Source organism: Paramormyrops kingsleyae, chromosome 23 (genome assembly GCF_048594095.1).
Source record: "Paramormyrops kingsleyae isolate MSU_618 chromosome 23, PKINGS_0.4, whole genome shotgun sequence".
Taxonomy (NCBI): domain Eukaryota; kingdom Metazoa; phylum Chordata; class Actinopteri; order Osteoglossiformes; family Mormyridae; genus Paramormyrops; species Paramormyrops kingsleyae.
Window position 1 is genome coordinate 8,407,967 of NC_132819.1, and position 14,979 is coordinate 8,422,945.

Sequence of the window (14,979 nt, forward strand, 5' to 3'; positions counted from 1 at the left end):
GTACCTGGTTCTGAGCGAGAGCGTCCTGCACGGCCTGGGCGGTGGGCTGGATGGGACCGGGGGCCAAAGCAAGGCCGTCCAGCCAGGAGAGCAGACCCCGGAGGCCTTCCTGGGCGCTGAGCGACTGGGCAACAGCTGTCTGCAGCTGCTCTGCCTGCAGTGACACGGACTTCGAGAGGGTGCTAAAGCGACCCTCCAGGGCATCTAGGGGAGAGGTGCCGCGATGCAGTTTGAGATGGGAAACCAAGCTGGACAAACTAAATTAACATCACAGAATACTGGAAATCTCTCATGAACGGCGAGCATCGGACCCGTGAGAGAGCAGTCACGGTCCCCTGTGGTTGCTGGCCGTGACCCCCCCATCACTTTCCTATTTATACAGAGATATTTATACCACAGGCGTCCAGGTTAAGTCCTGTTCCAGGTATAACAGGACCCACGTGACCCTGGAGCCCAACGCCGGAGCAGAGCAGAGCCTGCAGAGTTCGGCCTGGGCCACAGCTACCTGCGGTGTGCGCGATGTCAGCCGGCCTCAGCGTGGGGGGGTCCCGCCTCTCCGCCAGCTCTCTGGCTGCCCGCCGCACTCTCTCCAGCTGCAGGGAGCGCTCCGCCATCTCATCCTGCAGGAGCTGTCAGAGGGGGGGGGGGCGTTTAGGCAGGGAGGGTAGCAGTAAGTCTGCACGTAAATGAGCAGCACTGGCCAGTGCGACGCAGAGGCCGTGAGGACGGTCAACGACGAAAACAGCGAAGGGGGGGCTAAGAGGGAAAGGCCTCTGTGCAGGGGCACTGTAAAGGGGGTCTAATATGCTTTCATGGGGCCCAAATCTCTAATAGCGCCCCCTGCAGTTGTGTTCGTGATCAGACGGTCACTGGCTTGAGTCCTGTCCGGCGCAAAATAGTCACATCTCCATTGGGCCCTTGAGCAGAGCCCATCACCGCCCCCAAAATGCTCCAGGGGGCCGGATAAATGGCTGACCCTGCACTCTGACCCTAAGATTCACTCTCACCTGTTTAAGTCTCACAAGAGAGCAGAGCATTATGGGATACGTGAAACATTCCACATGTACCTGTACTTGGATGAATGGCAAATGAAGCCCTTTTTAAGAAAGTCACATGATGATTAGCCCATGCGAGCCCATCGATACCAGAGTAGACCTGCGACTGACCTGCACAGCGTGCAGGGCGTGCTGCAGTGTCCGCGCGTCCGTCAGCTCGCCTCTCAGACCGACCGCGGCCTGGTTCTGCTCCTGCGTGGTCAGCCACGAATCCAAGGAGCCCGCCTCATCCTGGTACTGCTGGTACTGGTCCAGGACCCGAGCGAGCCGGATGCCGAGATCGGAAGACTGTGGGGCAGAGGGGGGCAGGGAGGGGAGGAGTCACACCGTAACCACGGGAACACTATCCCACATTCGGATTCTGCTACCAGGGCCCCAAATTATAGCCTGGAATGTGAGGAGACACAATGATCTACATGTAAAATGTGAGGAAGCCCTGCAGAACAGTACAGTTTGGCCCATTTCTCACTTGCTTCCCTTCTCCAGCACATATTCTGCTGACCTCTATTTGGGCTGAACCTGCCCCGCCCCCTTAACACTCTGCTGCCCAGCCCTGAGCGTGGCCCACCTTGCTGTGCAGGGCCGTGTAGCGGTGCGTGGCGTCCTGCATGCGCTCGCTGACTAGCTGCTGCGTCTGCTCCAGCGCCGGCTCTGCCACCCCCACCCTTTCCCGGGCTCCCTGCACGGAGTCCAGGACCTTCTGGCCCGAGATGGAGACGAAGCGCAGATCCGCCTTGTGGCAGATCACGTCCTCGGACAGCTGCAGGGGACGCAGGAGGAAGATGGTCATGTGTTGGGGGGAGAGACAGTCACATGGAGAGGGGATGATAGTCACACGGGGGAGGGTAAGAGCCCCGTGGGGGGAAGACAGTCACAGAAGGGCATCCACATCATATCAAACGTGTGTGTGTGTGTGTGTGTGTGTGTGTGTGTGTGTGTGTGTGTAGCTTGGTGGGAGTTCAGAAAGTCTTATGCTTTTAAAAATTCTGTGACTGGCTGGCACTCGCCCAGCTCTGAGTTCAGGTTTAAGGGGCTGACTGGTGGTGACCCTGACCCCATGCCGCCTGACACGGTGTGTGTGCGTGTGCATGACGCCACCTTCTTGTGCTCCTCCAGCCGGCGGCCCAGCTCCTGGGGGTTGGACTCGCCCTCCCCAAGGGCCTGCAGGTCCCGCTCGCTGGTCTCCAGCCAGCTAGCCAGCTGCCCATGCTCCTGCAGGAACTTGGTGAGCTCGTCCCCCAGCGCCTCGCCGCGCCGCAGCCGCTCCTGGCAGCTGCGCAGCTGCTCCTGATGCTGCGCCTGTAGCCGTTCCAGGGCTGTGCGCAGGCGCTGCTTCTCCTCCGGAGGCACGCTGGAGTCTGGCTGCTCCAGCAGCGCATGCACCGACTGCGACACTGTCAGCAGCTGCTCCTGCTGCGTCTGCAGACCCCTCAGCTCGGCCTGCGGGACAAGGCGGGTGGGCATCAGGTCACGAATTAAATTCCCAAGACCGGTGAGGAATGACGGCTTCGGGAATAACCAGCTTGGCAGGAAGTCAGGCTGTCTAAGTAGAGCTCTGTGGATCTTTATTTCAATCTTGACTAACCTGGAGCGTGTCATGGTGACAATGTAAGGCGCTCTCTGGTTGCATGGAGGACAGGCCATCAGTCTGTGTTACGCCCCCTGTGGTCTGCATAGGGCTGGTCGCAGATGACAGCTCTTCTAGGAGGGCGCTGATCTTCCCATGGGTCACCTGCAGTTTCTCAACTGCCTTCTCCTACAATGAAGGGTGAGAGATAGGGAAACCATAGCAGAAGAACGAGGAGGAACAGCACACTGTGGCCACAAGAAAGCATGAGGGAATCTTCTCACCCTCTGGGTGTGCTGCTGGACAGCAGTGCTGATGGCAGAGTCCAGCTGGACCAGGGACGACTGGGCAGATTGGGTCAGCGAGCCGTACTGCTCTCGCACCTGGCCCAGCATCTGCTGCAAGTTGGCCTTCTCCTCTGGACTCAAGCTCTCACCCCTCTCTGCCAGAAACTCCTCCACTCCACGCACAGTCTCTGAGACTCTGTCTCCTTGGGCCTGCAGGTCACGCTGCACTCCCTGTAAGGGACGGCGGGCGGAGGGGGGGACAGGCAGCAGTCAATGGCTTCTGCTACTCAAGCACATCATTTCTCGCTAAAATAACCCTATTAGAACCCCCACCTTCAGCTCCTTCTGTTTCTTCTCCAGCGCACCAATGCTGCCAGGCTCCGCCCCAACCATCTGATTGGCTAGAGCACCAGTGGCCCCGGCCAACCACATAGCCAGGCCTTTCAACTTCTCAGAACATTCTGCCTTCTGCTGCTGCACGACCTGTCAATCCCCATGAGAGAAAGGAAAGTGGCGGAGAAACAGAGATTCAGTGAAAATCACACATGAAACACACACAAACCAACCATATGATCATCATTCCCTCATCAGACCACCTTCACCTTTAAAACCTTTAGTGAAGCATTCTATGATGGTTACACCTTATTGGACAGTCAGCACACACCTGACTGCCACCTCTCCTGCTCATTGGACAATGCCACACACACCAAACACACTCCAACTCTGTATTCTCTCTGGCTCTTTCATCGACCCAGAAAATCAGTCCATCTCGTAAAGCGCATAAGCATGGCTGAGCATCTCCCAAAGCTGTAACGGATGTGAACGAGCGGCCAGGTTTTGAGCAGGATGTGTCCAGAGTTACCACATACGAGACAGGCAGGCAGACGGACATCACTGACCAGTCAGCAAGCGACGTGGAAGTCAAACACACATGAAAATCACGAAGGGCTTTTTGCATTCTAACCCAAAATTCATGTCTTTTCATCTTTTGCATATAACAAGATGAAAAGAAATGCAGGTTGTGCAATTATAAACTTAATCTCTGTCAGTGTTTTTAAATGTTGTTTTTTATTTCCCTGGTGGCACAAGCGCATCTCTTCAGTGGCAATCTGTAAGAGCAAGGCAGACATGTTAATACAAACACGTGTTACACAGACATGCATGCCCGGTGGGCACAGTGGCTGGTAGTAACCAGGACAGCAAGTGCTGTCCGGTGGGTCAGTCGTCATGGCAGCAGAAACAGCGGGTTTTGCAGGTGATACAAAAAAACCACACTGTGCTCTACAGCGCCATCTTTTGGCCGTACAGGCAGCAAGACCCCACGGCATCCGCAAACCTCTCTCTCCCTGGCTTGCTGCCTCTCCCTCTCTTGCTCCCACTCTGCACGTTCTCGTTCTCTTTCAGTTTCCGATTCCCGTTCCTGCTGGGCGACCAGGGCGTCGGCTCGGGCGTGGACATGACCCACAGCTTGGTGGAAGGACCCCTGCAGACACTGTAGCTGCCCGAGGATGTGCCTGCTCTGTTCAGGTGGCAGGTCACGGGCATGCTCAGAGACAAACATCTGGACGTCCAGCGCCACAGAGCTGATGTCTGCAGAGCGGCCAGAGAGCAGCTGCTGGAGCTCCTGTTGAAGGTGGTGCAGTCTGTCACGGACCTGAAGTACCTCAGAAGTGACCATCAGAAGCTTCACATTTGCAATAAAAAATGTCTTTATGGAGTGGCCACTTTTGGAGCCAAAAGACTGTCAATGTGCTCTATCAAATGCTCATTTACAAGATTACTGACATTTACAAGATTACTGCTTTAGTTATGCTGGATATTTAGCAATTCAGTTAAGATTCCTATTGCAGTGTAGTGTCACAGATTTGTCTGTAAACTTCATCCATAAATATCCAACCGTAGTCCCCAGTGGCCAATTAACAGCCTAGAATGAAGTCGCACATCGACAGAGTCCCACCTTGCACTGCTGCAGTTCCTGTGCAAGCTGAGCAGGGGCGCCGTCTGCTCCATCAGTTTGCTCATACGTCTCTAACCTGTTTGACTCCAGCCAACGCTGGAGGGCGTCCATCCTGGTGGTCAGGGCCTGCAGCTGACCACTTATTGCCCCCTGTGGGAAAAACGAGGCAGTACAGCTATAGATTCAGGAACACTCACAGCTATGGCTCAGCAGCAAGAGGAAGGCACAAAGCATTAGCAGATCTACATTCAAAATAAACAAGCATGTTTCTTTAAACCTGGCGCAGTTCTGCAACTTTTTGTAAATTAGTTCTGAGGTCTATATATTTACACATGTATAACTTGACTGGGTTGCAGTCGAGCATAAGACCAAAAGAAAAAATGACAAGTGTAACTGCATTTATTTTAAGGATTAAAACACAGACTGTTTGTCTGTACCTGGCGTGAATCTCTTTGTGCCTGAAGCGACTGCAGAGTGCTCTGTGACTCTTCTCTAGCAGCCGCGTATGCTCTGGCCAAGCTCCGCCCATCCTTCTCAAGGGCCAATAAAAGCTGGTGTGGGACTTCCGGGGGGCGGGACTCAAGCAAGCATCTCGAAGCCTCCACTTCCTGGGTTACCTCCATTTCTAAATCAGACAGCTCCACAACCAATGCCTGGTGCACACAGATATTTCACAGAAAGGGACATTATGCGTTATTTACTGCTATAGAAACACCCTGAACTATCTGATTAATGCCAATAAAGCATACCTCAAAATGAACATTATTTAAGTTATTTGGTTTTATGTTTTTTATGCAAAATGGCCGTCTTAACAAGACTGTAAAATATCCATACCAATAGTGTCAAGGATAATTCACTGCTGTTCTGTCATTAAGCATTGTGATATCATCACAGCTTGTGCTCTTACCTGGGTCTGCCTTATGATGGCATCAAGGTTGCTGAGGCTGTGGTCACCTGACTGCTGCTGCTGTTTTAGGCGAACCTCTATATGTCGCACCATGGAAAGTAGGGCCACGATTCGTTGGTCATGCTCCAGACACTCCTGACGAACCAATGAGGACTGAGGGAGACAAAAGCACTCGTTAAAAAACAGATTTATCATTCGTTTTTAAATTATTACATCAGTAAACTTCTCTTTTATACTAAACTCTGAGACCCTTTTGGAAACAGTTCCAGCACAAAGATTCTTAACTTTTGTTGCAGCACTAACAGATCTGTGCTGCTTGCTCTATATGCCTACTTTCTGCAAACGTTCTATGCAGGTCAGCCAGGGAAGCTCATACAGGTACTGGAGCTCTGTGACACAGTCTATGGTACACGAGCTCCATGCCCAGAAGAAGCGTACCTTGCTTATTTTAGGAGCGGCCACCTCGTTTCTCTCTGGGGACGTTACAGCCTCGCGCTCCAAGTCGCCCTCGTCAAGTTCTGCCTTCTCTCGGCTTTCTGCAATGTCAGCTTTTAAGGTCGCCTCCAGTTGGTCCAGTTCGGAGGATATCATGAGCTGGGAGGCCTCCACGCTCTGGCTGTCCCCGTGGTAATCGCTTTGGCTGTCATCTGGCTTTATTTCTGCATGGAGCGTCTGTGAATGATCTGTGTCATGTTCACCTGTGACGACTTCTTGCCCCACATGAATCAGACCTTCCAGATCTGCCCTGGGCCTGAGCGAACGTCCAGCAGGCGCGTCTTCGGAACCCTCCCCCAAGGCAACACTGTGTGCCTCAGGCTCGACTTCAGGGGGGCTCTCTCGCATGGCCCCCCTCGGCAGACTCACTGGAGGCCCTTCTCCACTCACTGCCACAGATATGGCAGGTCTCGGCTCCTCAGTATGGTCGCTTTCCTTTGGACTTCCTGTAGAGGTTAGCATCACGTTCTGCTCAGCATCACTCACTTTGCCCCTTCCTGTCAGCTCCTGCCCTTGGGTTGATAAATCCTGTGACAGCATGTCTAATGATATGGCCTTCAAGCCCTCTGGGCTGCTGGTGCTTTCTGCATACTGTTGCTCCTCTTTGCTTCCACTAACATCCTGGGCACCTCCCTCCATCTGGCCCTCCGTGGCCACAGTCTGTTCTTCTGACTGACTTGTGATGTCGGATTCGTTCTCCTGTGGCCACTTCTCACTGTCGCTGCCCACCGTGAGGCCGGCAGGGTCACCTGCCCTCCACGGTGCCCTGTGCAGTCCCTTCAGCTCCTCAGCAGCCTGCTTTTCACTCACCTCACGCTGGAATACCTTCCTCAAAATGCTCTCTCTTGCCTTCAACAGAAGTGCCTCTTTATCATTGTCTGCTGGCGCCACCTTCTGGATCATTTCAATCACACCTTGACATTCTCCCTGCAACTGTTGCCCTGTCTGAAGGTCCACTGTCTCCAGTCTGGTATCTGTCCTTACTGTGTACCCCAGTGTTTCCTTGGAAACAAAACCATCACCAGCTGTTTGGCATTCACTATGCTTTTGCACATTCAGGCCTCTGATCTCTTCCTGCTCTTCTCCTTCAAACCTACGAGTCACTTCATTCTGCCCTGCACTGCAAAGCTCCAGTGATCTAACAGTTGGCTCACTGGCTGGTTCTACAATCGTCTGACCTGTGATTTGGGCCAGGCCTTCCTCCCTTGACTCCTCCTCTGTCCGCTGTTGCATCATGCCTTTCCTGTCTGAAAGCTCCTTCTTTTCCAATTTTCTAAGTGATGTCTTGACTGATCTTTCGTCAGCTCTCTGACAGTCCTCAGCTTTAGTTGCTTCTTCATCCATCCTTCTACACTCCTTTTCACTTCTGTCCCTCCTACTCCCACTTTCCGATTCATCTAACGTGTGTGACATGGTCTCAAACTCTACAAAACTTGAATCAGCAATGGCTCCATCTTCAGGACTCCTGTTCCTGTAAACCTCTATCCTCTGTCCAACCTCTCCGTCTTCCTCCTTGTTGTCCACTATGGCACTTTGCTTACTTCCTTGCAGAGGAGCTTGTGTGGCATGTGTGGACCCTTCAGAGTCAGGGATCTGTTGATTCCCCAAATGTTCCTCATCTACCGAAGGATCCAAGGCCCACTGAGGCTGCGACATTATTATATTCATCTGATCATTTGCTTTTTCTCCCTCAGTTGTATCTCTGCTAAAAAGAGTCACTGACCCACACTGGGGCCAAGTTACACTGTCTCTATTATTTCTAGATCCCTCCTGTTCCAGATGAGCACTAGCAGAACTGGAAGGTAATTCATTTTCAAGTGTCAAGTTGGACTGAGGTTCTGTCTCCCACTGTGCCTCTTGTAATGTTGTTTTCTCTACATTCATTTCAAACTGAGACAAACCTTCCATGGAATGTTTTCCTACCTTGTTATCCACTGACTTTTCTACTGTTAGCACCTCTCTGTGTGCAAAAGCAATTAAACTTTGGTCCTCTCCTTCACCTTCACATTCAGCCGGTTCATAGGTTGCAAGCAGTCTTGAGGGCTCATGCGTATCTGGTGTCATCTTCTCTGTCTGGGTTTTAGTGACCATTAATGGGTCATATCTGTTTTCGGTATTTGCTATATACTGATCAGGGGTTTCCTCAACCAGCCTTGTAAGTGTGCAGCTATGATCAGGTGACCCCGTTGTGGATGGAGAAGCAGTGATTCCATTAGTAGGGCTTAGTGATGGCTTTTGCTTTTCCTCTTCATAGTCTGTCTTCTCTAAAGCTTCCACTTTGTCCTGGATGTCTGAAGCTATATCACTGGTGATGAGCCCCGAGTCGATGCCCCCCTTCATACTAAAAACTTGATCTCCAGTGGCTGGGTTCAGCTCACCACCCATCTTGGTCTGCTTCTCTGCAACCAGCTTAGCCATTTCTTCTCCTACTAAGCCCCTACTAACAGCTTCTGCAAGGGAGACCCGCACGCCTGTCCTTATATCAACAATACCACCTGAGTCTGCCTGGCTCTGTAACAGTCTCAGTGCCGGCACTGGGTCAACCAGTCGCTCTTCCATTGCTTCATGTAGTGTCAGAATTTTGTTTGTACGCACGTCCCGGACACCACTGAAGGGCCGCACCTCAAGAAAGCGCCTGCCTGTCTCAATGTCAATTTTTCCTTGATTGACAAGCTCCAAGTAGGGCACGACACGAGCGCTTTGGGGATCAAGCATGCCTTGGGTTACCGTGGGTGAAGCCATCGCCGCTTCTGCCGTGACATCATCCAGAAATCCTCGAGACATGGCCTCAGTCAGTGTCAGTTTGCTCCCAGAGGCAGGATCGGGCACAGTCCCAGTGGAAGCCTGCAGAAGAGCTACCTTGGGATCCAGGCTAGGAAACCTGTGACATTCCCTCTCAAACTGCTTCAGCTCCTCAGCGATACTCTTGTCCACCAGGTCTCTCTGCAAGGCATCAGCCACCGACAGCCGAACCCCAGAGCCGTGGTGCACAATACCACCTTCAGCTACCTGCTGGAGAACAACCTGTCGCGCCACTTCCTGTGTCAGATGTTCCTTCTTCAAGGCTTGTTCCATGCCCACAGGCTGTCGGGTTTTGGGATCTACTATCCCATCCATCTGCAGCTGCAGTGAGACCTTAGTGAGGGCTACCTTAGGGTCTGAACTCTTTCCCCTACAGGATTTCTCCAGGGTAGTCAGTCCTTCCCTCTGACCCTCCTCAATCAGTCCCAGGTTTGAGGCCAGGGTGACAGACACCTTCTTACCCCGTCGCAAGTCCACCACACCCCCTGACACCACCTGAGCCTCCAAGAGCCGGGCTGCAGTATGAGGATCGAGCAACCCGGCCCGGGCAGCGTCCCGCAGCGAGCACAGCTGACCACGGTCCACATCTGCCACGCCGGCCAGCGTCTTCTCTGAGTTGAGCACACTCAGCATCAGGCTCTCGTCCAGCAGGCCCTCTTGTACCACGTCATCCACGCTTAGGACCTCACAGGCTCTTGCATCCAGGAATCCCCCAAAGAGCCCAGCCCGCTCCATCAGCCTGACCGCTGTGTGCCCTGGGAGCACGCCCCGGGCAACGGCTTCGTCCAGAAGCAGCCGCTCCCCACCCTCAGTCCTCAGGCCACCTTCCTGCAGCTCCCTCACTAGCCTCTCTAGTTCTGCATCCACCTTGTCTGGTTTTCCAAAGCTTTCCTCTAGCATGTGACTGTCAGTATCTCCCAAGTCCTGGTCTCTGCCATCACTGTCCTCTACAGCTTTCTGGGGACCTGGCTGGACCTGGCTGCCCTGCTCTATCACAGTTTCTCTTTGTGACTCTCTGACTCCCACTGTTTTGGTGTCCAGGGCTAGAAGAGCGGTCTTTAACACGTCAACTTCGTCCAGGCATTTCTCCTCCTGGAGATCTGCAGTTTGGATTTCCTGATAGGTGTCTTTATGGGCAGCCCAAGGGTCCACTTCTAGCATTTCTGGTCTCATGGCACTGTCTGAGTCCCCTTTCTCAAGAGGAGCAATCTCTGTCTTGGTGTGTGTGATACACTCTTCATGTCCCTGTATCTCATCATCCTCCACCAATCTGTCAAGGTCGTCACTCTGTCTTGCCTCTACTGGAACATCTTGATTCATCCTCACGTTTGTTTGCACACATTCTGTCCTGTCAGAGGGCTGAGATACGACCACTGTTGGGAGGTCGAATTCACTAGCAGAAAGACTGCTCACTGTCGTTATGGCATCAGAATGTAGTTCCAGATCTTTTTTCATGTCTGGGATATCACCCTGGAAATCTTCTATGAGAGAGGCCATATTGCACCTGATCACATCTTTATCTACCAAGGTAAGTCTGGTCCAGTCTGAATGGGACTTTACCTGCTCCTTTGTCTCCAAGTCCACTGGTGTAAAGGACCTGCATTCCGTAGAAGGAGATATCCCCCCTTCAAACTTGACTGTTCTTATACTCGTATCTTCTTCTTCTTTCTGAACACTCCTCATCATCATCATTTCTACTTCATTCACACTCATTGTTTTATCCTTTTTTATTTTGTTTAGCTTTGAAGCTACATCACCAGAGTTAACTTGGTCCTGAGTGTTTGACAGTTCTATACTGTACGTCTCAGTCTGTGCTGCTAGGCCAGGATCTTTCACCTCATCCACAGAGAGCTGCTTTTCCAGGGAAACCAATCTGTCATATTCCTCAGCTTTAAGGGTAATGTGTTTTTTGACAGTACATTCCTCCTCAATACCCAAGATGTCTGTGCTGATCTGTTCTTGCATGTCAGTCATGGAATGCTTAACGCCCAGTTGCTCTTTAGTCTGAAGTTCAACTGCCAAATTGCTTTTTGATTCTGCTTCTTGGTTTTCCCCGACATCTGATGACAACCTAGTGGCAATGGCAAGTTCTGCTAGCTCTGGCTCCAACAGCACCAAGCGTTCACCAGAGTGAGCGTCAACATAGCTGTGGGTCATGAGGTGGAAGAGCAGGCGATGTTGGGCCTGTTCTCCTGGACCTGCCTGTTCCAGAAAAGTTGGATCAAACTTGAGGTCCTTGGGGGATGCAGGGGGTGAACAGGAGGATGGAGATGAGGAGGTAGAACCCCAGCTCAGGCGGTTGAGAGTAGGAGATCCAGAATTTGTTATACTGGGAAGCAGATCAGGGATCTGAGTCTCTTGCAAGATCTCAACCACGCTAGGTGTCAGAGCCTCGTTCGCCTGATCAAGGGGCACCACACGGCTAGTTTCAGGAAGGTAGAGAGCTCTGATAGCATGCCGCTTGCTCAGGATGGACCTAGATAACGCTCCTGGGATCATGCCTTGCTGTAAAGCCTCGGATAAAGGCAAGAGCTCACCGGATTCAGGCCACAAAAGGCCCACGAAAGCCCAGAGGGACTCCAGTACCAGCAAGGCCATCCGGGGGGCAAGTAGGTTTCTCTCAACAGCCTCGTCAATGCCAAGGCGCTCCCCGGTAACTGGATCTAACAGTCCACCTGCTCGTAGCTGTCGGGTCAGTATCGCACATGCAAGATCCTGATCCATCAAACCGTGTCGGACGGCTTCGTTGACCGTCAGGCGGTGTCCGGAGCGTGGGTCTGTGATTCCTCCCGCAAACAGCTGGGCCTCCAACAGCCGTATGGTCACCTGACGATCGATCAGGCCTTCCTGCACCGCACGGAAGATCCCCACCCTCCTGCCAGAACGCAGGCACACGGTGCCCCCTGGCTGCTGGTTAACAGGCAGTAGGTGCAGCCCAGTCTCCGGGTCCGTGACACAGCGCTGGTTAAGCTCAGAAAGGCTGAGCTTCTCCGCCGTGTTGGGGTCGATCAGTTCCCGTCGCTGTGAACGCTCCAGCAGCTTGCCATGGATGTGGGCCGGGAGTAGGCCTCTGTCTGCTGCTGCCTCCAGGCCCAGCTGTTCCCCCTTGGATGACTCCTTCACTCCACCGAAACTCAGCTGGAGCTCCAGAATCCGCAGTCCCACTTCCTCACGGATGAGCCCTTCCTCCATTGCAGCAGCAACTGGGACTATCGGGCCTTTTCTTAGCTCCGATTTGTCCACGAGGTGCAGGACCGCCTCCAATTCTGACAACGATTGGACAGTAGTGCTGTTAATCAGGCCTTCAGTCAATCCCTCCTGTAGAGAGAGGCTTTCTTGGGAGTCGGGCATGATTAGGCCACCCATCACAAGCTGGGCTTCCAGCAGGGTGCGGCAGGTATCCTGGTCTATGAGGCCACGCTGCGCTGCCTCAAACACTGGGAAGGTTTCCACTGTGGCCAGGTCAATCACTCCAGCTATGGCGACTAGGCTCTGCAGAGAGAGACGAAGAGCTTACCATAAAGGCACAGTTGGCAACACTAGAACATTTCTGAATACCGTGTCATCGGGCAAGCTACGGATCTGTTACTATAAGAAACAGAAAGAGGAGAAAACAAAACTGAAAGTGCAGAATCTAAAGAATCAGCTACTTATTATTTACATTTCAAAGATTACTCATAAGACATAAGGCTTGTGTTATATCGTATTAAATTTATTAGGAGTCCAAAATGGGAACTCTTTTATTTGAGATTAGGGAGATGCTGTTAGACCTTTATTCCCCACATCGCTTGAATGGACACTACTGTACCTACCTTCAGTAAAATAACAGAGCGCTAAGCATGCAGCGCAGCAGACTACACTGAGAACCCCAAAATGGGGGAAGGAGGAAAACAACAAAGAAAGAAGGAAAGGACAGTGAGAGAGAATGCAAGCGTCACTTACCGTACGGGAGGATGCAGGACGCGTACGCACACAGGCCGAGGCACGGAAAGGCGGCAAGCTCGAGGTTAGCATCCAGCATGCCACAGCTTCTGAGGCTCACTGACCCTGCCCTGACGCTACACTGCCCCGCCAGGCCAGAGGACTCAGTGACCGGTCCATGAGCCAGCTGAGCGAGGCTGCCGGGCCTATTGACTCGAGGGCTCACACTCAGGACTGAGGGATCTACAGGTGACATACAGGTCACCTTGCCTGTCTGCTACAGGTGAACCATCTCTGCCTGCGGAAATCTGACTCCCTGCGTGTCTCTGTCTATCCCTGGGACTCAGAAGATGGGGGTCGTCGTTTTGTTCCTGGCAGCTGTTAGTGATTTTGAAGCAAAATGCTGGTTAATTTCCACACAGTATTACTGTATTAAAAGACAGAGAGATTGTTCCGCATTCGAGAGCGCACACATGGACACGCACACTCACACACGCATACTCGCAGCACAACGGTGACCTGGACACACCATGCTCAAACCGTGAGGTGAGGATTTGCACAGCTGGCCTCCAGTGCTCAGGCTACCCGTACCAGTTCTGACCCGATTTCTTTGACCCAGATCTGCTCGGATTCACGGCTTTGTGCGTGCATGTGCTCGGACCTCGCAGGCGCACATAGGATCACAGAGGCCCCTACACCTACATGTACACACATACAAGCTTCCCCCGTTTGGCGATACCTTGGGAATGTTTCACACAATGAAGGGGACTGTGTGTCTGTGACTGGGGGAGGGTCAAAATAAACTACAAATGGATGAGTATGGAACACCTGGAAAATGGAGACATGGGGGGTAAAGCTGTCCCAACAGGTTTAAACCCCCCCCCATTCCCATTTTCTACATCAGTCTTTCCCAAGCTGGTCCTTGGGGTCCACGTTTTTGCTCCCTCACAAAAATGTGGACTGTCTGTGGGTCCACGAGGACCAGATTGGGAAACACTGTTGCACTGTGCACTGCACTGCAGGTTCCAGTGACTGTGAAATTCACATCACTGAAATCAGACAACACTGGTAACGTTGATCTACCACACGGGGTGCCAGTGGACAACAGTTATTCAAACATGGATGATCATGATGATGATGAAAATGGCGGTGAGAAGGGGTGAGATGGCGACGCGCGTGCTGTTGGCAGCCACTGGGGGGCGCACTCCATGCTATTAAGAGAGTCAGTTAAAAATCGTGCTCTTGTCGCACATGTGCTTCTTTGTTTGTTGGATGGTGAGAGTGTCAGATGGGGTCAGACGTGTGGCACACGGCATGCAGCGCTACAGACACGCGCACAGACACGCGCAAACACTGGGGGGGGGGCGACACACCTGGCCTGCAGGCGTGCAGTGACACAGCTTCGACTCAGGAGGACAGACATGGACAGCAGCGCGTTTTTTTAAAAGAAAAAAAAGCACCCTACTTCTTCAGTTGCTCAGTAAACCACAGGGGAGCGTCCAACCTAGTTTAGGCTCCTTATGAACCACTCCCCTGCCTCCTGCCACCTCCCCATCTCTCCCCCTGTTTCTCTACCTTGTGCTCTTCCTCTTTGGCCAGATGTTGCTGCAGCTGCTGCTGCTGAGTGGCGGCACTCTGGCATAACTGGTTGTAGGTGTCCTTCAGCTCATCCAGCTGGGCCATCACATGGGCACGCTCCTCCTCTGACAGCCTGGGGGTGGGGCAGGGACGCACAGTCATGGGTGCAATGTCATTGCCGGTGGGTTGGGGGGAACCTCTCCTTTGACCATGTATGTGTGTCTGTGTCTATCTGGCGTCCCGGGACTCACTTGCTGGCCTGCCTGGAGAGTAGGAAGACCTCTGTGCTCCTGATGGCTTCTGCCACCTCCTCCTTCCTGGCAGCGAGCTGCTCACTAATGGCCTGCAGGGGGCGGTTTGACAGGAAGGACACAGCAGTCAGCAAAGTACGTGAAGCAGACACAGAATGG

At 52.8% G+C, this 14,979-nt stretch overlaps 1 protein-coding gene across 21 annotated transcripts in view; it reads right to left on the bottom strand.

Annotated features, from left to right (window-relative positions):
• macf1a (microtubule actin crosslinking factor 1a) overlaps positions 1-14,979 on the bottom strand; it is a 143,740-nt gene that overhangs the window by 54,762 nt on the left and 73,999 nt on the right. For 20 of the 21 annotated variants that reach the window (XM_072705724.1, XM_072705725.1, XM_072705728.1 and 17 more), the window contains 15 exons: positions 14,821-14,912; positions 14,567-14,702; positions 6,212-12,562; positions 5,774-5,926; positions 5,304-5,519; positions 4,867-5,016; positions 4,246-4,533; positions 3,243-3,392; positions 2,907-3,140; positions 2,641-2,811; positions 2,154-2,495; positions 1,624-1,815; positions 1,167-1,343; positions 506-629; positions 5-204 (listed from right to left, as the gene is read on the bottom strand). In XM_072705724.1, coding sequence (XP_072561825.1) covers positions 5-204; positions 506-629; positions 1,167-1,343; positions 1,624-1,815; positions 2,154-2,495; positions 2,641-2,811; positions 2,907-3,140; positions 3,243-3,392; positions 4,246-4,533; positions 4,867-5,016; positions 5,304-5,519; positions 5,774-5,926; positions 6,212-12,562; positions 14,567-14,702; positions 14,821-14,912 — 8,976 coding nt within the window. The remainder of the gene's footprint in view (positions 1-4; positions 205-505; positions 630-1,166; positions 1,344-1,623; positions 1,816-2,153; positions 2,496-2,640; positions 2,812-2,906; positions 3,141-3,242; positions 3,393-4,245; positions 4,534-4,866; positions 5,017-5,303; positions 5,520-5,773; positions 5,927-6,211; positions 12,563-14,566; positions 14,703-14,820; positions 14,913-14,979) is intronic. The other variant, XM_072705722.1, reaches the window with a different exon arrangement.